Source organism: Aythya fuligula, chromosome Z (assembly GCF_009819795.1).
Source record: "Aythya fuligula isolate bAytFul2 chromosome Z, bAytFul2.pri, whole genome shotgun sequence".
NCBI classification, from domain to species: domain Eukaryota; kingdom Metazoa; phylum Chordata; class Aves; order Anseriformes; family Anatidae; genus Aythya; species Aythya fuligula.
The window spans coordinates 21,388,045-21,414,567 of record NC_045593.1 but is presented as its reverse complement, the minus strand read 5'-3'; the positions used below and the strand labels follow the sequence as shown (position 1 = coordinate 21,414,567).

Genomic DNA, 26,523 nt, shown 5'->3' with positions numbered 1-26,523 from the left:
AGCTTAGCCGAGCTTCAAAACCAAATGTTTTTGTTTTATATGACTGTTTAAAGAGCCTCTTGCATTACTCATGGGACTGCTCTTTTTCCTATTTGTTAGCTTCACGTGAGCAACATCGCTTTGTGTAGTTCAGTACTATAGTTTGCTTCCCCTGATTGTATTTGTCTGCAAAACAGCAAAGAGGAAGTAGGGGTAGCGGTGGAAGGGTTAAAAGGACAGCAACTGCAAAACCAAACTCATTTATTATGAAAACTGAAGGACTGATACACTTGACTGCTCTTCGTTCTCTAAGTATACATGAGTTCAAGCTAGTACTTCTTTAAGAAACCTTGCTTGTGTAAATCATGTTCATCTCACTAAAGTATCATGTTAAACACCCACCAACAGCCTAAAATATGACTTGACAGAAAGGAGACATCTAATGTTACAAGAGTGTTAGCAGGATAGGAATGAATCAGGAAAGATAACAGACTGGGTAACTTCACCTTTCTTGAATGAGAAAATATTTAGTTTAGGAGCCTGGGTAAATATGTACGTTAATGACAACCACCACCTGCAGAGGCTAGGGACGAAACAAGGCACTTCAGTAAGGGCTGGAGGTCACGCAGGCTTCTTTCCAGCAGGAGACAACCAGGAATGGCAAAGTATGCTGCACAAGCTCAGTAAAACTTCAGTACCAAGTCTCTCACTCATGCATGCCTTAAAGGATCTGACAGCCACAACCCTCCAGGCAGATCTGTAGGAGAGCTCAAGGAAGTTAGCAACCCAGATCAATCCTTACACATTGAAACAGGCTACTGTTGAATGTGAGCCAGGAGTAAGCTTTTATCTCCCCCAGTGCGAGCAGTTGAGAAAGCAAAAGCATCCTATCCCACAACGACCTGCACAACTCCCCATTAAATCTTTCTTTATGGTAAAAAGTAATTTCTGCCCTGAAAATGGGCTCAACCTCACAGTGCAGTACACAACAGTGCTGCCAATGCACTTCTTCCCTCCATCAGTTACGGGCAAGCTTAGCTCTGCATTACTGCGGTCCATCTGGAACAGATCACACATCTGCTTTATTCCACTCCTGGAGACAGATCATTTCAGTAAATATGCCTCACTTACAGGAGCAGCTGTCTGTCACATAACTTGCACACAATCCAAGTTACACAAAAGCAGCAACACTCTGCTCAATTGCTGTTCTACTTGGGGAAGCAGTAATGATACTGGAACCCCACAAAGTTATTTTGGGCTCTCAATGAGGTCTGTATCAGGAGTGCTCAGTTTACAAGCAGTAAGGTTTTTTTTTCCCCTGCCACTTGCCAGCCCTACAACTCCATTTGAGATCTGAAAGTCATGTTCCATCATTTCCTGCTCGTGCATTACTACCAGTAGCGAAGATCATGCAAGCCAGCTGAAGTCTATGCGATACCACCATAACCCTGAGGCCTTCTGCGTGACTGCTGAGGTGCAACTGATCAAAGCCAAAGAAAGAGAAGATTCCATCTCATTCTGAGCTGCGTTGGCTCAGCAGGCCTAACCAGACAGAAAGCTGGGAACGCTTTATTGAATGAGGTCAACAGCTATGAATGTAAACAAACACGGAATGTTATCTGGTCAAAAACTGCACAATAAGCAGGAAAATCGCCTTGGAAGTCTGTGTTAAACATAGGTATGCTGAAGCTCAGTGCTGTCTGAGAAGAGGCAACATATGAACTTGGAAGACAAAACGCACTTTTTTTCCAGAGCCACGCAGACAGAAAGAAGCAATCACATGTATGGAGCAAGCAGTTAGGTATTTCCTTCCCCTTTCCTGTAGTCTTAAATAAGCATTTGTTTAGCTTTCTTTTAATCGCTAGGGGAAGCATGGTGGTTGGACTCATGTTGCCTTGGTCAAGCTTTTTGAACAGGGATGAACACTGTGGATGAGCAGGTACTGTGGATGGCTCCCTCGTGCAGGCCCATCAGTCGCCACGGCTCAGGTAAGGCCCACGCCACAGCCCATGAGTGACTTCCCAAGCACAGCAGCCATCTCCTTTCCAGGCAGCAGTCAGGGCTTCGTGATATCTTTAAACTCTCCAAAGCGTGACTGACAGAGTCCTGCCCTTCTCAGTGTCCCCTTCTTCCAGCCTCCGCTCCCTTGAATCAACACCAGCATTTACACAATAAACGAGGTAAAACTCACCTAGCAAGACCTAAATTCACAAGCAGGGACAATTCCCCAGCTCACCATGCAGCTATGCAACCCTGGCACAGGGTGTAAGCCTGGGAAGTGCAACATCCCTCTGACAGCAGCCTGTGTTTGAGGCAACCTAAAGCAGCCACGTGGCTTCGGGGTGAATGACACACAGTGATCTTCACAGTGGGCAAAGCTTGAAAATGCCAATCACAGAAAAAACCTTCGAAACGCACATTTAAGCACAGCAATACGTATTTTCTGTTCTGAGAATTACACAACGAGGCACAGAGCAGTAAGTGAGTCAGAGCACAGTAAATGAGTCAGTTATTTCATTTACCATATTCATGACTAGAGTATTTCACAATGGAATACATTTATTCTGATAGGCCTGTTTCACAGCCTGTCCTTGGAAGAGTTCACTAGTGACAAGAGGGAGCAAGTTTGTTGGAAAAGGCTGCTGGAGAACAACTCCCGAGCTCACAAGGAAGCGTTATGACCGTGCTGTGCTGCTGTATCAGCAGCTTTGCTTACAGCAGCAGGCTTGGTCAATGAGGAATGCACCCACTCCCAAGAAGAAGGGAGGGGGAAAGGTTGATAACTCTGCTAAATTGCAACTGGAAATACAGTTTCAGCTTCTCTCAGAGGAAAGGTTTATGGCCTTTGTCGTTTATAATCTTTGCTAGGCAACCTAAGGTTACCAGCCTTACAAAGATAGACAGACATCAGGCTTGTATTTGAGCTTTCAGCCTTTGTGTATGAAGACCTTAGTCTGCAGGTCTCAGCCTTGGATTGCTACACCACCTTCATGCCCCAGCCCAGGTTTTGTCAGCCAGCAAAGTATGCTCTGGACAGCTGGCAGGCACAGCCCGAGCTCACAGAGGCCCATCCATCATGACATTAATTCCCAGTGCCCCGTGCCCACTCCAGGACTGGATGAACTGCAGCCACCACGCTGGACACTGATGCTCGATACCTGCAGCGCACATTTCCAACAAGCCTCACTTGTGTGTAAGCATACTTGTTCCCACAGAAAAGTGACCTGCCCAAGGCCTGGCAATGCTTTTGCACATGGAAGAAAACAGCTGAGAGCGGTGTGTGGCAGCACCAAGCCCTGCAGGGGACAGGCCAAAGGTCCCTCCAGCCTGTGCTGAGCCAGCTGCAGGTGTCTTACGCTGCTTGCAACAAGCTACTTGGAGACCAAGTCGCAGCCTGCCTCCAGACCAGACTGCAAACGTACCCTTCACACTGTACTTCTGGCACTTCAAACAAGCGTTGCTGGCAGCAACCACAAGATATGCGGATCTCCTTTCACTTCCTTTCTTGTTCTTTCACACCACGCTCCCCCATTACCAGGCTCAGGACATTTGCTTCCTTGCTAAGGTCACACGCAATGCAAACCCTCCCAGCTGCCTGGCCCAAAACACAGATAGAGACAACCCGTCCCCTGCCTACCTACCAAGGCTCACGTGTGCAATGCTAATGATGTCCAGACGTCTTCTCTTGCACTCTTAGGCTGCTGACTCCCACACCTCATCCACCCGTGTAACAACGCAAGCACCTCGGGCAGAAGTATTGTGCCACTGCATTCTCCACAACCCTATCTTCTCTCTCCCACGTCCCAGTAATTGAGTACGCTGAGGCCCTTGTCTGGAATGTGGTTCTGCCATGGAGCATTTGCTGGTTACAGCACAGTGGCCTCACACTGGAGCCAGCTCTCACTCAGGTTTCCGGGAGATTTTTCTGGATGCATTTCAGGATTTGGATTGCTTTAACTTTCAGCACTTCTGTAAGCGAAGACTCCTCTCCCAGAACTTTTGACCTCTACTGGCTTTTGTGGTTCTCCTTTTACTTCCTAAAAATCACAGCTTAGTGTCTCATCACACAGTCATTCTCTGCTTCCTCCTTTCAGTAGATGTTTCCCAACACTTTATCTGTACTTCTTAACTTCCTTTTGTTATTCAAGGAGGGAGGGGAAGATGGACCTTGTAACAGGCAGGGATTCACTGCAGTGCGTGCCCATGATTCACATCTTCCCATTTATCCAGTCTAACATTTCGCTAGCTATCATTCCACGCTTTGAGTAATCGGGGAGCAGCAGCTTTGATCTTACTGGCATCTTGCTCCTTCCCAGCCTACTCTCCACACTGGGACTATTCAGTTTTCTGACATCAGCACCCTTCCTTGTCCCCCCTGCATACGCAAATCCTCCCTTTTAAAGCAAACAAACAAAAAAGCAGCATTAGATCTTTCAGCTATTAAGATTACAACGTTCACATTCTCTCCACGTTCCCAATCTTTACTGAGCATCTTCTACCCCTAACAGTTTCAGGATTGTCTTCCACATTGCCTCTTATCCACAGAGGAAACTCCAGTCCTGACCAGCCCTGCACTGACACAGCCAGTTCTCCTCCTCCTCCTTCCTACCGTTGTCCAAATAGGTGCCTAATAAAGCCATGCGTCATTTGTCACCAGATAACCATCCTTTCCTCAATGCTTAACCAGTCTTTATCCATATGTCAGCACAATATATAGCCCTGAAAAAAAAAGCGTTTTTCACAAGTCTGGGTAACACAAGTATTTACTACTGTGCAGGAAAAGAAAGGACATGAGAAGCACACACTTGTCCTTTTCCAATAAAGAATGGTTTGAAATTAAGCCCATTGATAAAACTGAAATTAGTAGGTAAGGATTGAGGGGAGAGAGTTGTCACTTCATAACTTTCAACATATCTCACAGTTCAAGATCTACAAGATCTTGAAGATCTTCCCAATCTGTTTTCCATTTCAAACACTTTTTTTTTTTTTTTGTAGAAGAGAAGTCTATCCCCTTTCATGTCTTCACTAATACCCACTGAAAGTTGACCACACGGAGGGAGCAGTCAGTCATTCAGATTATATCCTCATTAAATACCCTTCTTCAGGCATCTACTGAGCACTTTGACCCCTACTTTATCTCAGGCATCACCACTTCCTTACTTTTCATCCATAAAGGTCAACCCAGCATCTTACTACCTCTCTTCTCCTCAAGTACATCTTAGTCAACAAGCCAAACTCTTGTTTACTCCTGAATTATTCTTCACACCTGCCACCAAACAGCCACTTACATTTATCATTTACGTAAGTACTCAGAAATTAAGCCTGTAAGTTATTGCCAGGATACATAACAATGTAAAGCTTGATCACTGGAAACTGTCAGTAAAACTAAGCAATGTGCTGCTTCTGAAAGGTCTAAGTAGCGCTAATCAAGTTATTCTCAGCTTCCTTATCCCATCAGACTGCCAAGGCATCTGTTACATCAAGTCCTATTTCTAGTCACAGTCTACCATTCATGCATTAGTAGCACATTCAGCTGAAGTCATCTCTATTAGTTCATGCATTTAGATTTGACCAGGAAAGCTGCGTGACTGCTATCTCACATATCATGGCTTGCTGTAACAAAGAGCTAAAAAAAAAAAAAAAAAAAAAAACAGTTTCACGTTTTGTCATCACTCTGCTCTAGAAGCGAAACTGAAGTTTCATGCTTCTACGTAACACAGCTACACCAAATCCAGCCACAGATACGAAATATAACGAACAAACTGGATATTTTATCCCCAGAACACTAATTGTAGTCAGTTTGCAAGGTTTCAGTTTACAACCTAAATCAATGGCAGAACTGACTCATTCTGTATGTGCAATATCAGCGGTACAGCCAGTTGTCCTGGTTGTCATTGGTCGTAACACAGTATTTCAGAATAAAAGCATTCCAAGTTTCCTCCATGTAGCTAATATATTAAACAATTCATTTAGACTATTGATTTTTCCCCATTCTTGAACTCTCAAAACCCGTTGACTCAGCAGAATTGCCTTGAAGAAGCCCAAGTCATGCTAAATGTGGTCACCAAGGCCAGCTTTGTAAATACGCAAACCAGAGTTTTACTAAGTCTACTTTTCAACCTCCCAAAGCAGCACAGACAAGTACCAGAAGGAAAGTAAGTACTTCACTGAGGCAACTGCTGCTGTGCAAGTAATCAGTCGCTTACGGTAATGCTCTTTGTGCAACTTCACTGACTAGCCCATGTTTTCCAGAAGACTTGAGGATAACTATCCATAGCCATTTTCATGACTGCATTCTTAATGCAGTCATTTCATCTGCCATCACTCCATGGGCAAAACTACAGGTAAGTGGCAAAAATGACCAGCCGCCAAGCATATGAAACCATACGACCATGCTACATGCAGTTACTTACACCTTCCGCAAACATGTTGTGATTCCTGTCATTGACCACTGAAAGAGGGTTGATGATCTGTGAACTTCAGGCAGGTCAAAGTATCAAAGCTCAATGTAGAAACCAAGTATTAATAAAACTCACAAGACGTTCTTGAGAAGGGTAAGCTAGAAGCCAATCTGATGGAGAGAGACTACACGGCCACTGCGTCCACCACACATAGCTGAACACATGTAGACAGAGAGAGAAGAAGCCAGCAGTAAAAAAAAAAAAAAAAAAACAAAAAAAAACCAAGAGGTTAAACTTGAAGCATACGGAAACAAGTCCAAGAGAGCCAGTGCTGGCAAAATCCTTCAACCAAAAAGGATCCTTTTAACACAATATTAAAAGCAAAAAAAAAAAAAAAAAAAAACAAATAGAATACATGCAAACTTGATCCTCTACTGTATTACAGGCTGCAAACTTGTTTCAGACTTTATAAAACAGTTTATCCAATTTTAAGTGCCTCAATGGTCAAATGTTCTTTATTTCATTAGTCAGTATAAATTAAACATCGTAGTCAGCTGCACAATTCCTGCACTGTATTTGCATTACCACCGGCTGTCAGTAGCCAGTTAGCAGTTAAAGTTGGCGTGCATACAACAAAGTGTCTCATTTCTTAGAAGTCACACAGCTACATACGTTTGATTTTCCTAGACTTTAAAATGATTGTTTGAATGTAATTGACTTTTGGCCAAAAAAATAAAATAAAATAGACAAAATAAAGATGTAATAATGCCTGTTTCTCAGAAATTTCTTTCTATTATGCCACTTCTCCCCCATATATTTTTCCCAACAACCCCGTAACATATTAGAGGCCTGACACCAATTAACAATGAAAGATGACTTATGCAAGCAGCTAAATTGATAACTATGAAGCAGGACAAAAGCTAAGTCACCTGAGTTTTTAGCACATTAATTCAGTAAATGAGCTTCTGATTTATCTGATCAGCTAGCTCTGCTAGTGTGAACTTAAACTTACTGACAGGTTTTGCTGCATCCTTCCAATTAACGTCAGACCTTCTCAGCCATTGCCCATGCATTTCCAAAGCAAAAATTACCAAATATTTCAAGACTGTCAAACACACTGAATTGCAACAAGGAGGAAAGGGTTAGAGGAAGAAAAAGATTAAGGCCGCCTTCTTTAAGGGTGCGATGGTGCACATCACAATTACCTTAATATATACTTTAAAATACAGTTAAAGATGGCCCTCTTTCCACAGTTTGTTTTTTTGCTTTTCAGAAAGGTTTAATAAGTATAGGTAAGAAGCCTACATTGAGAGACACTCCAGCCTACGCCGAAATTGCATCAAATCAGAACAGGTCTTTTGGACAGCCACTACGCTTCTACAGCGAGCCTTTTATCAGTCCCGATTTTACCACAAAAGAATGCTCTTTGCTGTACATACTAGCAGAAGGCTACACTCCTCCATTCTGTTTACATGTTTGTAGAATTAATGAGGAAAAACAAACTCATTTTTGAGATAGCAACTTACATCACAAGTTTTCCAGACATACCGGTCTTTTGTAGCGGGGCCAAGGCAAGGAAGGCTGGATTCATACGGCCGCCCCGTCAGAAGGCATCGCAAGGGCACCACTAAATCACAGTAATTGGCACGTAGCTACAAGGGGAATGCACACCAGCACACGGCACCAGCCGACATCGCCAGCGATCCAGGCCACGGGAGGCCACGAGGACACATCAAGAGCTGCGCACATATCCAGCGGAGAGAAGCATTTTACATGGGTAGCTTCAGATAGTGAACCAAGAAGAAAAACTGGAAGTTCAAGGAGACAGATCTCCCAGCACAACAAGTGCAGTTATTGGACAGTGCTCAAGTATTCACATGCTGTCAGGCTGACTGCATTCCAGGCAATCAGAATTCGCATTAAATCTGTACCCTTGCTGCACATGAAAGCTTTTTAAAATTTCAAATTAGTTCCTGTCACAGACAAGCATATTCATAAATTAGGATCGCTATTGTCAGTTAAAATAGTTGGGTCCTTTTTTTTCCCCCCTTTTCTTTTCTAGGAGCAGTAAATTCTCCTGCCTAATCCCCAGAGAAAACCAGCTAAAGAAAAAATAAGGGGTGTCAGCTGCATTCCTACACTACCACAGTTTGCACTAATGTTTTGCTACAGTACTACAAAACTTCAGAATTTGTCTTGACATAAATTTCCAAAACAGCAGGTTTTGGAAACATTAGAACCTGAACCCATGCAGACACATCTTATAGGGTGCCAGCCAACATACCTTATCGTTCACCAAGGAAAAACGCTATGTGATAATACACTTCCTCTAAGTTTTTTTTTTTTTTCAACCTATAACTTTACCAGAGTCTTATGTAAGGGCTCAGTTCTAACAGACTAAAACAGAGACAGCAAGTGCTACAGCAAAATACAGTAACTAGCTACTGATTTTCAAGGAAAAACAATTTGCCCAATGCTGACTTCTGAATAGCTTCAGCCTACCCTCACAAATATTGCTTTTAATTAACCGTTCATCTCAAAGTACAGAGAGAGACAGAGAGAGAGAAAAAGCTTCAGTTGCTGGCATGACAGCTGGCTCAAATCCAAGAACTGCTACATACCAAAACATCTGATTGTATACAGAGATGGAATCACTTTCTTAAACTGAAAGCAAGCTTTGAAAATGGAAACTGTTTTCTTGCAAGTGAGGAAAGCCTTGAAGTTAGGGGGAAAATATGAAACATGAGAAACATGAAAACTGACCTAAAGTGAATAATGACAAATTTTATTAGGCCGACCCCACATAAAACTTCAATTTTTTTGTTTTAAAAATTGTAACGGGACATGATTCACCAATCATTTTCTACTTCGAAAGAACTCAGTTCTAGAGCAGTAATGACACACTCCTATTACAGATCTATCCTACTATTTATAGTTGCACGGAAAGGCTCTGCGAAGTTTTATTTCCACGTCTTGGAAGCACTGTGAAATGCTCACTTTCTCTTGAAATCCCAATTAGATATTTTTAGAAAAACCGAGAGAAGGCCTGAGTTGACTTGAAATTTTCCACGTTTATTAATTTGGTCTTGAAAGAAAGCTTTTTCCCCCCCCCCTCTTTTTTTCAAAAAAGGTTTCCACAGAAATTATTCAAGGTCAAGGATAGTACATCAGAGCACACATGCATATACACTGAAAATAGCTTGCACGTTCCCTAATTAATACATTGCATTCCAAATCTAACAAGGAAACTGGAATGCATTCAGATGTTTCTCTTTCAGGAAGAAATACTTGAAAATGAGTTTGCTTCTGTTCCGGAACTCAGAAATATTGGTAGTTATTTCTTAAAGCAAACTGAAACTGGAATCACTGAAGATATTTTCGCAAGACTCTAGTGATCTTGGATCCAATTCAAAAAGAGTCCAGAAAAAAAAAAGTCAGACATCATTTGTTTACTCCCCTACCACAATATTGTATTAACAAATTTTGGATTGCTTGTTTTAGTCATACATTCCTAACCAAACCCCAACATCAGGCTGGCTGCTGCAGAAACCATGCTTGTTTCTTTGGCATGCCAGGAGATAAACTCTGCCTGTTTGAGGAGGAGTTTAACGCAACCTTCTCCCCGTGGAAAAAGGTCACCAAGCATACCAGGATGCCAACAAGTTAACGCAGAACACAATGTCTGTGTCTCCACAAATGACAGCCTTAGTTTTGTCACATCATCTAATATTACTTGCGATTACTTTTTTTTCTTTTTACTAAAACCATATGTCCTACAAGATTCATCAACAAATAGATAGATATATATTGTAAGCATCATCGAAGATCGTCATGTTGGCTAAAGGGCGCCTTTCCAGCTTTGCTAATAAGATACCTGATGTGTTGGGGTTTTTTTTGGTTTTTTTTTTTTTTTTTTTAATCAACCAAAAGGTGTTTCGCATTATACTGCTGGTACTGAAACAATTAAACCCTCAAAGAAGAGAAATTACACTTGTTTTACGTGCTCTACAGTTCCATGCTGTTTTGGGCAAAGATGGCCATGAAGGACAAAAATGATTAACGGGAATCATCACCTACTAGAAGGACCTGAAATTTGCTGATTACGATACATGTATACCCCATTCAGACAGAATTGCAGAGAGCAGTTACCAGGAGTGTCTCGTAAAGCTTCTCTTCCTGGTTAAAAATGGCTTCTCCTGGTTTCGAACGCAGTCACCACCTTGCAGCTCATTCTTGTTTAAAAGAAAAAAAGGAGAAAAAAGGGAGGGGGGAATAATTAGCTGGAATAATAGATGATAAACACACCTCTGAGTCAGAAGATAAATACTTCTGATCAAAAGAAAATTAGGAAAAAAGTCCCAAGTCTTAACTTCATTTAGGAATCAACTAAAGAAACATCAATGTATTTCCTCGCATTATTTTGCGCTTCAGAAATTCTACTTTATTTTTCTTAAATAAAGCATTTTGGTTGCACCTCTGATGACAACTCACCAAGGGGCTTCAGACAAGTGAACCCGCAGCTCCAAGCAGATGACACTTCAGCTGAACCCTTCTCCCCCAGACAAGGTAGCTTTCCACCTCCCAACGTTAACATTAATTCCAGAGCTGCGGTAAGCACCAGTCAATTAATTCCTTACTTTGTTTCCCTTTGCTTAGAGTTTCTTCCCTCCAACTCACCCTCTTGCCATTCATACCTAAGAGGCATGACTACGGTGATTACAGAGCCTTATGCTACTGCGGAGAGGACTCTAACACCTTAAAGGGAGACCCGTATGAGCAAGCAAGGTCCGTGCAGCACGGGCAAGCCAACCTCAAATTAGAGGCAGATGAGGATGTGCCAGGAGTACTTACACAGCATACCAAAAAAACACATCAGGTCCTTCTAATGCAGATGCAGCTCAGCGGCAGAGACGAGCTTTGGGCCACTACAGCGAGAGCAGCCCAGAGCTGAAAGTCCTCGAGCAGGGGCACGGGGGCTTCTCCTCTTCTCCCCAAGCAGGGCATGGGGCTCTCACCAGGCCAGCTGCACCACTGAGGGATCACACCTCTCGCTAACCCTGACAGCACCGCCGTGACGGCAGCACGGCGCTGGATACTAATTCGGGACTAACCTCGGAAACCAAATATACACTCCAACAGCTAAAACTGTCTGCTCACTCCTGGCATCTTCACGAATTTGGCCAAATGAAGCACAGCCGATTTCTAATTTTTCTTCCAGATTGTTGTATTTACCCAGCGCTTTCATGTTTAGACTGCAACTTTTACTAAAAATACTCGTCTTGAAATACATGAAAACACATATAGTAGAAAAGCTCCATTTTATACTGCTGAAATGGTTTGTTCTAAGAACATGCCTTCTATTTTTTTCAAACAAGCTAAAAAAAATCTTTACATCCAGTTGAAACATATCAAAAAAGCTACAAGAACATCAATAAGTTAGACGCAAGTAGAATATTGAAGCCCACTACTCTAGATAAAAATCCTTCAAAATGAAGTAATGTTAATTACGATGCTAGGAGAAGACCATCGCATTTTGAATGGCTCATGGACCACCTTACCACCTGAGTAATAAGAACACGGGTTGTGCATATCACTAACGTGTCAACTCCCTTTTATTCTCTGCATTACGCGTGAGACGAATTGGGGGCACGAAGCAGACGCACGTGAAGACTTCCAGCAGCACGTAGACATCAGGATTTTGAAGTTCTTTTCCTTGAAATGAGTTGCTGTGAAAAGATTGTCTGAACGTTTATGCAGGGCTAGACTAAAATGTAAAATACAGAAGCAAATGAATCCATTCAACTACCACCTAAGTGAAATTTATGCGTCCCCGTCGCAAATCATATCTGCGTCCCCTGTATATGGCAATAGTCAGCACTACAAGTGAGCCTGTTACAGCTGATATGTAATAAAATGTACTTTGTCCAATAGCTGCACTTTTCCATAGTACTACAGTAAACATTTACAGAGTTTCCATTACTCACACTGCAAAGAACATAGGTTCACATTTATATGGCTGCTAAACACGCGCTTACACAAACTCAGCGCTAAGCCTGCCTCAATGCCACACATTCAGCTGCGTTGCACGGCGCCGATCCCGCTCCCCACCCAACCTAACTCGCCCCAGTTCAGTTTGCTTTCGGTCGCACCTCCCTGCTGCCGATGAGACCCATGCCAGCGGTGCCCTCCAGCAGCCCGGCCATCCCAGCCATGGGAAGAGCCGAGGCGCTCGCTGTCGATGGCTCCCACCACTGGCTTTGTCACGGCTTTCCAAAGGAGGCTCGCATGAGGGTGGAAAAGAAGAGAAATAAAATATGTATTTTCAGCATTTGTTTGGAATGCGTGTAAGGGCTCCAGAAGCAGCAGTCAACACTTCAGTTGTATTTATGCATATTTTCTTTCTTCATGTTGACCCTTGCCAACATTACTCAACGCCCCTCCCCTTTAGAAGCTATACAAAAAGTTACTTTTTCCCTTTCACAACTACTGACTGAGGCCTATTCCACCGCTGAAAGCGAGCGAGGCAAAGCCCACGCTGGGTGTCTGTCTCCTAGGGAAGATTGCATCTTTTATTTATCGCCCCTTGGCTTTATTTTCACAGTGAATTCCTGGCTTAAATGTAATCAGCCAAGAAACCCTCCCTATGTGCGCTCCTGTCATTCCTCATCGCTTGCAAACAGAATCAAGTGCAAGCAAATGTGGAAGGAAAAAAAAAAAAAAAAACTCAGTGCTGCCAACCAAAGTAAAAAAGCCCTACTTCTGGTTTTGCCAGTCCTGAGGAACCACAGATGTGCCTCAGACCTTTGGAAAGGGAGAGAAAGCCAAAAGATGAAACTTATAAGAAAGTTAATTAGATTTAGAGAGAGGGGGGAAAAAAAAAAATAAATGATTGTCTTGGAGCTGAACTCCCTCTAGGCTGGAGGGAAGGGCAGCGAGCCTAGGAACGGGAACGGAGAGCTTCCCTTCGGGAAATAAATGGCCATGCAGAGCAGGGGACAGAGCCCGGCACGAACAAAAGGCACAGAGGACGCGCCGTGGGTGAAACCATATTTAAAAAAAATGATAATAATCATCATAAAAAAAATATAAAAAGAAAACACACACAATAATTCACCGGGCTCTTTTGTCTGGCTTCCCCTCGGGGGCGGGGTGTGTGTGTGTGTGTGGTTGGGGGGGGGGTTAGGGGGGGAAGGAAGAGACGCAAATAAACATGAAAATGGGAACAAAGTGCCCGGTCGCCGCCTCCTCCGCGGGGCACCGCCAGCCACAAAGCGCACCCCCCGTGGAAGTTGGGTCTCCCACTCGTGTTTGGATTTTTTTTTTTTTGGGGAGGGGGGGACGCCTCTCCTCGCCCCCTACCCCCAAGAATGGGGGCGTCCTCCCCCAAGACACACACACAGAGGAATAGGGCACCCACCTCCGTGCCCCTTTAAAGGCAGGCGGCAGGAGGAGGAAGAGGAGGGAGCATTGTTCCAGCAGGAGGAAGCGCAGCCCCCCCCCCCCCCCCCCCAGCGTTGTCACCGCTGTAGTCACGGAGCTCCTCACCCCCCCACCCCCCAAATAAAATAAAATACATAAATAGAATAAAAATAACACACGCTGCGGATTTCACCCCCCCTCCACACACACACACACACACACACCGTCCCTCCGGCTCGCCGCTGCCCTAGAAATGCCTTTGTTCGCGGCTCCCCCCCCACACACCCTCCTCCTCCTCCTCCTCCTCTTCCTCCCCCGCACCGCAGACCAAATGGGGGGGGGGGGGTAGGGGGGAGTCTGGCACCCGTTTTCGCTTTTTCTCTTTTTTTATTATTATTATCATTTCGGAGCACGCCGCATTCCTCCCCCCACCGTAACCTCGACCCCCCCACCCCCCCCCCTCCTTTTCCCAAACCCGCCCCCGTGTGCCGCCTTCTGCTGATTCATTTCCACCGGCGGCGGCGGCGGCGGCTCCGTGCGAGTGCGTGTGTAAGAAGTGTGTGTGTGTGTGTGTGTGTGTGTGAGCGTGCAAGGGGGGGGGGGGACACCCCCTCCCCGTTGCACACCCCGTTTGAGGGGGGCGGAGGACACACACACACACACACACACACACACGGCGGTGACCCGGATTAGCGGGGGGTGGGCGCTGCGCGGGGGGCAGAGCCCGGCGGGATTACCGGCTGTTAAAGGGACAGCGCCGGGGGGAGCAGGAGGAGGAGGAGGAGGGGGAGGAAGGCGGCGGGGACACCCGTGGGCGCGGTGACTCACCGACTTGCAGGACGTTGTCCACGCAGCCGCCGTCCAGCAGCGCGATGCCCCTGCGGAAGGGCAGGCGGCTCTCGTCGGCGGCCGCCTCGGCGGCCCCAGCGGGCGCGGTGCCGGCCCCCCCGGCGGCGGAGACAGCGGAGGAGGAGACGGAGACGGCGGAGACGGCGGCGGCGGCGGGGTCGTCGGCGCCGGTGTTGAAGGAGGAGTACATGCAGATCTCCCGCTCGCTGCGGGGGAACGACCAGTAGACGATCCTGCGCTGCACCGGCTCCGGGATGCGCTCGAAGCGCTCCTCCACCCGCTGGAACGGCCACTTCTCCGCCACCCTGCGCGCCGCGATGTCCAGCAGCGACTCGGGGCTCTGCGTCTTGCCCAGCGGCAGCAGCCCCAGCGCGGAGGAGGAGGAGGAGGAGGAGGCGGCGGCGGCTGCCGACGAAGGCCCGGCGCACAGCGCCCCGCCGCCGGGCCCCCCGCCGCCGCCCGCCCGCTGCCCCGGCCGGCAGCCCGGCCCGTAGCCGGGTCTGCAGCACAGGCGCTTGGCGGGGGGAGGGAGCTGTCCGCGCTCCGCCATGATCGCGCCGCTTCTAAGCGGGCGGCGGAAGTGGCGGTAGCCTATAACCGGCACCGGGCGGACGGCCGCCGCCGCTGCAGGACACGCCCCCCTCCTGCCCTTATATGGTGCGCGCGGGGGGCGTGGCCAGCGCCTCGCCCACGGGAGGGAGGGGAGGGAGGGGGGAGAGGCGGGCGCGCGCCCCCCCCCCACCCTTACACACACACATACGCGGGGACGCGGCCCCCGCTGACGTCACGCGCGCGGTGTGGGAAAAAGGGGGCGTGGCCCCGCCTTCCCCCCCCCCCCTCAACCCGGTCACCTCTGCGGGGGTGGCGCGCGCAGTAGGAGGAATACGGTACGGTGGCGGGGGGCGCACTCGCGGCGTTACGGTAGCGGCGGCGGGGCCGCGCCCCGGCTGTAAGATGGCGGCGCCGGGCGGCCCGCGAGCAGCCCCCGGCCGGCGGGCGGGCACCGCGGCTGTCCCCCGAGCCTCGGCCGGCGCCTGGGAGCGGCGGCGGACCCGCATCGCTAGGTACCGACCCCCCCGCATCGCACCCCCCGGTGCTGTGTGTGTGTGTGTGTGTGTGTTGGTTCATTTGTCCTCACGCTGCTCCCCGGTGTGGCTCCCGGCAGCTCGCCGAGCCCCCAGCAAATGTTGGAGGTGCCCCGGAGCCCGAGTGCTGCAGGCACGGGGCGGGGGCGTTGTAAGCGTCGTAGCGCTGCCGGCGTGGCCATCCCGAGGTCAGGGGAAGGAAGCAGGCACCGCGGTGCGAGCTTGAGCTGCGCGGTTAGGTGTTACCAGCGGACACATTCGTTTACTTTTGGTCCCGTCTCTCACTCGCTATTCGCAGTTTTTCGCGTCTTGAAGCAGTTTTTGTCCCCCTTGCTCTGGGGCTGCTCCTGTTTTAGGCAGGTGCCGCTGGAGGTGCCCTTTGCACGGGGCAGCGGCTGCTCCCTGGCAGCTCCGAGCCCCCCGCTGCAGCGGGAGCATTGCCGCGCAGGAAGAGCTGCTTGCCATGAAGCCTGTGAATACTGGCAGCTGCACGGGGTGCTGTGGAGGCTTTTTTCCTTCCTGGGCTAGGAAGTACACGAGTGGCATCTTTTGCTGTTGAAATTGTGCCGTAAGCAGCAGCCACGCTCCTCCTTGGGCTCCTTCTGCGTTGACGTAGCAGCGTGCCAGTTCTCCTCTGAAGTTCCTTTGTCCTGCCAGCACTGCCGCTTGAGCTCCTCCAGCTTTCTGAAAGCAACCAGGAGGGTGTGTTAACTCCAGGGAAAAAAAAAATTAAAACGTGCTAAAGCCGTCCCTTAACTGTATATAAATTTGTAGCTAGTTTCTCTTTCGGTGGATGGTCCTTCCTTTTGGAAGGACCTTGCTGAGCTGAGCGTTCATCTCCTCTTTTTTTGCCTCACAGTTTTGGAAGGTCTGCATTCCGGGGTCACACAGAAGGAAAGCTGCAGAAGAAGCAGCCTTAACATGTTTAATCCCCTGCACTTAATCCAAGTCTGCTCTGTGAGCCACTTGGAGAAGTACCCTTGGCGACCGCTCAGTGAAATTTGTTCTTAATGTTTCAAAGCCTTTGGCCGCTTGCAGTCATTCTCGTTCCTCGCAGTAACACACGCAAGGACAGAGCATTCTACCAGTTACCCTGATTTGAAAGAAAGATCGCATGCAGCTGCACAGTTGTCTCTGTATGAAGCAAACAATGGTCTGTATGTGGAAAATGGATTGCAGACAACCTAATGCTGGCCAATGCAAGTCACCCTCCCTGGTGGTTAAAACTTATCTGTAAAGATGAGAACAAGAATTCACCGTTCAGATAAAGACTTGTGCGTTTTAGATTCTGCATAGAATATTTCTAAACATGAGGAGCATAGGTGGTCAGAGAGAAAAAGGAAGAAACTGAGGAAAGGATGCTAGATGGTTCTTAGAACTAGAGCTTTACAAAAAGACACAAGCAAAAGTGATAAGCGTTAATTAAAACATATCAAGAGGTGATGGCATTAAAATAATCAAGCACAAGAAAGACTGGTGCACTGAAATAGCTGAATTTACGGTGCTAAAATAAGGTGTTGTTTGTTTTTTTTTTTAACCTGTTTCGTGAAGGACTTTGAGATAACAAAGCAGTTCTTATAAAAAAAAAAAAAGCTGTTGGTTTTATGGATTTCAAATGTATTTTAACATATATCGTTGGAAAGCTTGAAAAACAGCACTGTAGGTAAAGGTAGTGAATATCGCTATACGTTGCACTGCAGTGACTCTGGAAATTCAAGCACAGGAGAAAAAGACAGTAGTGGTGAGCGTTGATGAAGACTGGACAATGAAGAAAGCAGCGCACAATCAGTTCTTTGGTTTATAACGTTCTCTTAAATAGTTTCATTGGTTATGTTCAGAAACTAATTTCAGGAGTCAAAAACAGAAAGCTTGCCTTTTACTAGCCTTTTAAATAAAATCAAATACTCTCGGATAAATATTGCGAGCTCTTTTAAGACTTCAGAGTCTCTCTATTAAAGTGTAAATAAACCAGCAGCACTGAAAGAGCCCTTTCAAAGGCCAGCTTTTTATTCCAATTAAATTCCATGATGATTCTAAAACTGGAGTCAGATGCTAGCATCCAAAAGCATTTAGGAAAATGTACTTAAGATACTAAGCATGCTTTAGCGCTATTCTAAAATAACGTAAAGAGATAAACATCTTAATTTGAACTAAATCCTCTTGACATTCATTTCTGCGTCCTCTGCCTTTTTGTGGCTTGATACTTGACGTATGAAGTCATTCTGAGATGGGCTAAAGGGGTGGGCATTGTGTGTGCCAGAGTCCCAGAGCTCTGTGAATTAATGCTGCTCTGTATTTCCTCAAGGAATGAGCCCATTCAGTTTACATTTATTGAGAATAGACCCTGGGAAGGAATTATTTCTTCCTTATAAGGAGCTTTGTGTTGGAATATCTGTTGGGACAGTTTAGCTCACTACTGAGTTACTAGGGATAAAAGCATCACTGTTAAGAGTAAAATGATAATGTGCAAGTGACTTCTTAAAATTAAACGCATGTAACTGATTTACAAGGCTCAGAATTTCAGAGGCTCCGAACAGCAAAATAAGGCTGTCTCAGCTTTCTTCGGAGTTTTAACTTACTTCCATTTGCAAAAAGTCAAAAGCAGAAGATGCTGTCTCTGAGAGGAAAATAGATTTAACATCACCCTGGGTTTGTTGTGAACTTCTGAGTTTCAGAACTCGTGAACAGTCAAACTGAAAACGTTGTTATTCCTCTCATAAGCTTTTGTAAGCTATACTTTCAAAGGATTGTGTTTTTCTAATACCAAAATAAAAGCAAATCAATTTGATAAAAACTTTTCCGTTTGTAAAATAATTGTCTTCTAGGTACTTTTAGCTGCAAGTACATAGACTTAATCAGGGTAAGGTATGTGCATAATGCTTAAAAATTCATAATAGTTAAAAAAAAAAAAAATAAATGATTCCTCAGAGCTCTAGAAGCTTTAACCTCTCCTGGTCAGACATCCTCCACCACAGATGGGAGAGGCCAGTTCAAAAGTTAATGAGTTGCAAAATGCCGCCGGCAGGGCTGCCAGCACGTGTCAGAGCACCTCTGCCCGCACGGTGCACCAACAGCGAGGGGTTGTCGGCAAAGCTGTGCTGCTGGTGGCCTAGGTGGAGACATCGTGGCACTGCCTTCCTGTGGGTATTATGCATCCTGCACTAACAGACCTCCTTTTGGCCTTCTCCAGTTTTCTCCCTTTAAACTGCATTTTATTTGAGACTTCCTTGAATTAGACCAAACAGCTCCTTCGCCATGGCAGGCAGCGTACTAATTCTTGGATAGAAGCACTGCATGAGTTTTTTAGTCCACCAGCATCAGGAGCGAAAGGCTTTGCTTTCCCAGATGCTCACCCCTGCCAAAGGGAAGCTACATGCACTAAAAATTCTCTTAGGAGCGTTTTCCGAGACACTAAATTCTGGTAGAATGGCTCTAAAGCAAAAAAATAAAAATAAAATCTCTGCTTCCCATCTCAAGGAGTCTGAGTCCAGATTCATTTGTGATGGTGAGAGAGCTGTACCCACAAGTAAACAGCTTACATATGCCAGAAACTGAAAACGCATGCTTCCTGCAGGAGCTGAAACTCCTGCCCGTGGTGCGTGTCCCCAGGGCCCTGGCTGTGCTGCCGCCTCCCCGCCTCCCCCAGCACAGCCAAGACGGCAGTGCAGGGAGAGGAGATGGCTGGCTACCTGGCCAGCCGTTGTTTCTGGTATTTGCCAGTCTTTTGTGAGCTACCGTGCCTTTATAAACTATAACGGAGGACTTGCAGAAAGCATGGAGGCAGGGGGAGTCAGAGATAGCTAAGCAACACTTAAATGGTTCCTGTTTAAACAACCAGCATTCTTTTAAAAAGCTTGGCTACAATATCTGCTTCCTCTAACTTTGCCACCAGTGATTGCCTTTAGCAAACTGGGGAAACCAAACTGGACTTTTTTCTTAACGGTCCATTTAAGCTTTGATTACTGGTTGTTAAGCCCTCAATCCTCTAACATTCAAAAAAAATATTACAAATGTGTCTCTCCCTCTGTTAGGACTGAAACTTCCAGTGAGGATTTACGGACTCCTCTTGGTTTGTATCAGAGACAGGTTTTCAAGGGATCAGTCTAAACACGAGGGCTCCTGTATAACTTAGACACCCTATGAAATCAGAGACCGAGATGTTCCATATGGCTCTGAAGTGGTGCTCTACCACCTGGTTAAGGTTCGTTTGGTCAAAGGGAGCTGTGCACTGAAGAGTAATTGGTAAAGATCTAGTGTGAAGGTAGATCATTCTGTGGAGTTGGTTTTTTGTTTGTTTGCTTTCCAGTTTCGTAGCCCCATAGCAGTATATGTAGCAGCATCCTCAAGCAAAGTGCCTTCTAAAGGTGCTTCAGCAGGTTTGGATGAACAAATTGAATTCAGCATTTGTTCCGGGGCTTTAAAAACAATTAGAAATTTTGTAGTCCAAGTGCTAATTAGACTGATGTATGGCTGTTTTATCATGTTATTCCTGCAAAACCAGGTAACTGAGCTGTGCAATGTTTCATCCATTTGGAGCCCTCAATTTTCTGAGTTAAACACAGCTTACCGATGTGGATTTGGGATGATCTTGGTAGGATTTCACCTTTGCTTTATACCAACTGTTTGTGTTTTCTTTGTATATTTGCCTGTTTCTGTGCTTTCTTCCTCCTTCGTACCTACCCTTTGGTACTGACAGGTCGTGGTACGTCGTAGTTCTTTCCTGACAAACAGCCTGTAAATGTTTCATCCAGTTGCCTTCCTGATTCTTACTCTTCCTGCCCTGTAATCTTGAAATTGTACCAGAGCTAATATCTCAGGCTAAGCCTTGTAATCAAATTCAGAAGATAGAGATAAGATATGGTTAGGGCTCTGCAGTAAAATTTTGTCAGAGAACCAAGTACTTCCTTTTACTTCAGTAGCTTCAAAGGTTTCGTTGGAATCCGTCTCTTGGACAGGGATTTAATTCTCTTTTTTTTTTCCTACCAGTCTGTCACTAATAGCATCTAACTTTTGAAGTTGCTTTGAATAGAAAGGGAGAGCATTCTTCCTTTTCCTTTTCTGTGCTCCGGGGATTAAGATGAGCTGGGAGATATGCCTCCGCTTCACTTCTCCACTTGGAATAACAGCGGCACGATGCACTCATATATTTCCAGAAAGCTAGAGCTTTGCTTCCAGTGGGATATGCCAGAAGTGGCAAGAATTCGGCAGTTTCAACTACTGAACAGGAAAGGACCCCTTGATACTTAACGTGTCTCCATGCTGCTTTGCTCCAGTAAATTAGGCAGAGCTCACAGGACAGCTGTCTTCTTGCTAGACACTGTCCTCTGCTGGGCTGTGCTTGGAGTCCTTCAGAGGCAGCAGATACCGCCCCGCGCGTGGTGTGGTTCGGAGGCTGGAGGAGACGCTGTGTCAGGCTGACTGCCGCCTTAGGCAGTTGTCACCATCAGTCATCCTGCAAACGTTGCGATCCCTGAGCAGGAGGGATAGTAATCTGCTGTGGTCTGCTCATGTACAAATACTTTTTTTTTTTTTTTTTTTTTTTTTGTGGTTCCAAAAAAATGGAGCCTCTGGACAGGGACAGGTCTCTGCGGAGCCTCTGAATTTATCCAGTTGCAGTAAAGGTCTGATGCTCCGTAACCGCTCCCCAAACTGAGAATAAGGGTGAATCTCTCCAGTACCCTATGTCAGAACTGCTTCCCAGTTAGTAATTTTAATAAGTGCTTGTCAGGGCTTTGTTACAGCCAGCACAAAAATCAAGTTCTTCTTCCATGTCTCCATGGTTCCGAGTAGTAGCAAAACCTGACGGATGCTGTCCGGTATTTGCTTTGCTCGGGGCACAGCACAGGCACCACAGCTCTCCATGTGCTCACTTGGATAACCAGTCCTGATCTGTTTTGTAGCCTCCTCTCAGCCTTTTATCTCTGTAAATACAAAGGCTTTGATTTTTGTTTTGCTTGTGTTGTGTTTTTTGTTGTTGTTGTTGTTGTTCATTTGTTTGTTTAAACAAACGTTTACTGGCTGCAGTTGAATGGCTGCTTTTGCAATTCTCTAGGAAAGCTAGAGATCTTTAAAAAAGAAAATAAGAAATCACCAGGCTGTGAGTTAGGAGTGGACGAACTGAGGAAGAGAAGGGCAGAACTAATGTGAGTAAGAGCTGAAGGATGATCTGGTGTATAAACCCAGTCCATTGCCAACTCCACCCTCTAAATGGCATTTACTGCCAGGGAAATTGGATCCACCCTGGACTGATTCTAGCATCAGAAAAATCCTAAAATAGCTCTGGGCCTTAAAAAAGTTGCAGTTTCCTTCCCGATAATTGATGCTGTGGTGACAACCTGCATCTGGTACTCATGAGCTGCAGTCACCACATCTGCTAAGGGCAAGAAGGCAACTTTTTCCCTTTCCTCAGTCTCTTGCCTTGTCTGCAGAGATGGTCCATGAAGTGAAAAATTGTTTGTTCAGTTTGAGCACTTATTGAAAGGGATGGTGTCCCCTAATACTAGCAACTTGGAAATGAATCTGCAACCTGTGTTGACTCAGGTTTTTAAGAAGTGTAAATGAAGAGGAGCCACTTTAAGAGTAACTGGGGATTGGTCTAAGTTGCATTATTGCCATTGAATGTGGGCTTATTTCATCCTGTTTACTAAATGGGGAGTATAACCATGGCAACATTCATGACACGCTCTGCATGGATCTGCCAACACAAGAGTGAAATTAGCATTCCGAAGACAACTGTTTGAAAGTAGCTTGGGAACTGAAAAAGCATGTTTCAGACTACAGTCTGGATGATAATACGCTTCACCGTTTGCAGAGAGAACGTTGTGCAAAATTTGCTAGTTTGGCTGAAGTGCTCTCAGCAAGAATATTTGTGGTGTCATTTGTATAGATCTTACCTTGACGAGTGAAAACTTAATGGTGTAAATATTAATAGCCAGTGGTGATTCTGATAAGTATACCTAAAAATACGAATACAGCTAGAGTTTTATGCCCAGCTTTACTGCAAAGATAGTTGAAGTTAGTTCACTTGGGGAAAAACACAGAATGATAATTCCTAGACAAGATGAAAGTTCTACTTATAAAATAAAACAAATACTATTTCTACATATAAAGAGAAAAAAAAAAAAAAAAAAGAAAAGCCTGGGTGAATGGAAATATGGAGGGGAATGTAAAAGGAACTTTCTAGATCATAGTCAGTCCTCTGTTGTCCCCAGTATAAACTGTTGATAAACATCGTCTGGTAACTGATTTTTGTTGCTGTCGCATGTTGCGTGAAGTTTTTGCAGAAGTCTGTTACATGGAGAATTGTGGTCTGACAGTGAGGATGGACTCAATAATACATCGCTTCTTCATGTCTCTTTACAGGTCACTTCTTTCTGAAAGGAGCAGAGTCAAACATAGCTCCGCATTCCTGGATGACAGTGCTACAACCTGTTGCAAGTAACCCTGAACAAAAATATTTCCCTGGTTACTTTTGCCTGCACTTTTTTTATCTGTGGCTAGCTTCACCATTTTTGTTTAAGTCAGTTCCCTCTTCTGTGTGCATCTGTCACATAGCAGGAAAGACATGTTTCTGTAAATAAGCTTCACAAGTCGTTTAGGAGATGTGTAGGAAAATACAGAACTGCTTTTAACTGACTCTTGAAAATTGGCTAGATTTTAAGCTGACTCTGCCCTTTCAACAGATGCTCAGAACAGTGACTGCTCTTTATTGCCTCAGCACACCATCTTGGGATAACACATCAGCCAGTCTGATGGAATATTTTATGTAGAGTTACTACTTCCTCTGAGTCAGTGCTGTAAAAGGCAATTACGTCTGCAAAGAACACAGCACCCTTCATGTCCCCTGCTGCCCTCATGACTGAAAGTGATACATTTAGGGTGGGTTATGTTAGTCCTAAGAATAATATGGTTCCATAGAAATTATGGAAATACTGCTAGTAAAATATAAATGACTAATTAGATATTTTTCTATGTTTGGAATATATGGGAAAAACCCAAACTTTTATCACTTCAGAAGGTAAAAAAATACATTGTATTCCAGCAGTAACTCAGGAAGATGTTAGCCACCAGAGCTAGGCTTAAAATGTCACATGTTGAGATAACTTAAATCAGCGTTTACATTCCAACTGGTTGAGCAGCTATCTGGATTGCTACTGTTAGTTCTCAATAAATTTGATACTAGTAAAGACAATCCAGAGGACTTGACAAAATTGAGAGTACTGGCTATAAAAAGGGCAACATCCAGATGATTACTGATCATCAGTCTAGCACCTATGTCAGCCAAAAATGTGTAACTTATATCAGTCCAATCAAGAAGCTAGTAAAGGAAATTGGCAGAACTAATGTTGGGAGCTATGGGTATATGAAAAATAGATCCGACCACAGTTTTGTTAGACAACACGCTTGATAAAACATACAGTGTTTACATCACAATACTGTTTGTGTAGTTCTTAGACTTCTTCCTGACTTTTTGTCTTACTACTTCATGGCACTTTCTATATGTTTTGCTAATATCACCTGTTACTTAGTAGAACATTGGTTAACTGACAGTTGAAAACAAAATAGCAAATGGGGGATTCTGACTGAGCAGATTAATATTATTTTAGGAATTGATTTTGGCTATGTACAACTTAATGTTTGCTTTAAATGACATCAAAGATTGTACAAAATTAATAACCACAGCTCAAAAGATGGGGATGTAATATGCCACAAAGATAAGTCAATGACGCAGCCTAGATGACTTTGTTTATAAGTTGAATGCAAGCAGGCAATTGTTTTGTGGGTAGCTAATAAGTAATACACCTGCCAACAGTGAAAGCAGGCTGTCATTTTCATAGAATCATAGAATATCCTGAGTTGGAAGGGACCCTCAAGGATCATCAAGTCCAACTCTTGACACCGCACAGGTCTACCCAAAAGTTCAGACCATGTGCCTAAGTGCACAGTCCAATCTCTTCTTAAATTCAGACAGGCTCGGTGCAGTGACCACTTCCCTGGGGAGCCTGTTCCAGTGTGCAACCACCCTCTCTGTGAAGAACCCCCTCCTGATGTCAAGCTTAAATTTCCCCTGCCTCAGCTTAACCCCGTTCCCGCGGGGTTAAGTTTTCACCTGTCCATTTAGTCTACCCACCAAATACCAGAGCTTAAGCAAGAACAGAGAAGACACCCAAATTCAGGACCATTGAAGGTCAGTTGAGCAAGTTGTTTTCAAAACAAAATTTCATAGAAAACACAGCCTTTTGTTTTAGGGGACCTTCCAATTTGTTTTTCTGGAATTCTCTGAGTATTATGGCTGTTGTCATCTTTAAAGCCTGCAGCTATGCTGTAAGCTTAAGCTAATTCATTATGTCATCTCACAGTAATTCTGTAACATTCCCATGCTATAGCTCTACTCTACTTCTGAACTTTGAGCCAGTCTTTTTAAATTCTTGTCTTGTACCATAGCTGCTTCACTACTTCTGGTACTCTTTCTGTGCCTTGCAGAGCCATTTCACATGTATGCGTTTGCTATCAATCAAACTACACTTTTATCTAATCATCAGCAAGTTTGCAGACCATGTTTTTCTCCTGTGCAGACAATCCGCATGCCAGAGGATCTTTTAGCTCTCTAACTGACCCAACTTATGCAAAGCGGCCTTAATGCTGCTAGTGCTAATGGTTCTCATGGAAAAAACATATATATATATATATATATATATGTGCTTTTCTTTCTGTGCACTCATTTTTTCTGTCTCTTCCAGGTCTTCTAGTGTTAGAGCCTTTCAAAATTGTCCTAGATCATTTCTGAATAACTGTATTGGTACAGCTGCAAAAAATAAGGGAGTAAAACCATATCCACAGATAATTCCTGTGATCTAATAATCGGTCACGTTATAGCAAAGTTAATGCTGCTGTTGCCTTTTTCAACTTCAGAAAATCGTGTGTTGCTGGACCTAATGAGAACTGAAAGTTCAGGCTGGATTTTTTCTTCTGTTAATGAGTTTTTATTTGGGGGTTTAGAGGAGAAATGAAGAGATGCAGAGGGAATTTATCAAGAAAGATAACAATGAATGAACTCCTGAACATGGTGCTTTGGTCAAAAAGACTCGTGTAATTCTTGGCTACAAAGAGAGAAATCTCTAGAGACTACAATGACAATGGTAGTTCTGTGTTTGTCACTGAAGCAATTTTTGTTGGATTTTGCTTCATCCCGTTTAGGATCCAAGAAGACTGTTGGTAAACAGAAATCTTTGAGAGAAGAGCAAGAAAACAAAAACAACATCCTTATCTCCAAATTGCAGAGAGATGAATTGAAGGGTGGGCTGTTCAGTGGATATGGAATTGGCTGGATGGACACGCCCAGAGAGTGGTGGTCAATGGCTCTATGTCCAGATGGAGGCCAGTGGCGAGTGGTGTCCCTCAGTGGTCTGTCTAGGAACAAGTCCTGTTTAATGTCTTTATCAGTGACGTAGGCAGTGGGATCGAGTGCACCCTCAGCAAGTTTTCAGATGACACCAATCTGAGTGGTGCAGTCGATACACAAGAAGGAAGGGATGACATCCAAAGGGACCTGGACAGGCTGGAGAAGTGGGCCCACGTGAACCTCATGAGGTTCAACAATTCCAAGTACAAGGTGCTGCACCTGGGCTGGGGCAATCCCAGACACAAGCACAGACTGGGAGAAGAACTCACTCATATCAGCCCTGCAGAGAAGGACCTGGGGGCTCTGGCGGACAAAAAGCTCGACACGAGCCAGCAGTGTGTGCCTGCAGCCTAGGGGTCCAACTGCGTCCTGGGCTGCACCAACAGAG

The 26,523-nt window shown here is 45.1% G+C and overlaps 1 protein-coding gene and 1 long non-coding RNA gene across 4 annotated transcripts in view; one reads left to right on the top strand and one right to left on the bottom strand.

The window, feature by feature from the left end:
* The window catches only part of ZSWIM6 (zinc finger SWIM-type containing 6), a 112,533-nt gene extending 97,335 nt beyond the window's left edge, over window positions 1–15,198 (bottom strand). Inside the window, exon 1 of one of the 2 annotated variants that reach the window (XM_032206075.1) lies at window positions 14,628–15,198. In XM_032206075.1, the coding sequence (XP_032061966.1) occupies window positions 14,628–15,198 (571 nt within the window). Of the gene's footprint in view, window positions 1–10,529; window positions 10,845–14,627 lie in introns of those variants that run through there. The other variant, XM_032206076.1, reaches the window with a different exon arrangement.
* Window positions 15,199–15,653: 455 nt separating this feature from the next.
* On the top strand, window positions 15,654–26,322 carry LOC116500722. 2 transcript variants are annotated; one of them, XR_004254338.1, is made up of 3 exons: window positions 15,654–15,712; window positions 23,096–23,170; window positions 25,931–26,322. It is a non-coding gene; the product is annotated as an uncharacterized LOC116500722 (long non-coding RNA). The 2 variants fall into 2 exon arrangements; XR_004254337.1 differs by having other exon boundaries at window positions 25,474–26,322.
* The last annotated feature ends 201 nt before the right edge of the window (window positions 26,323–26,523 follow it).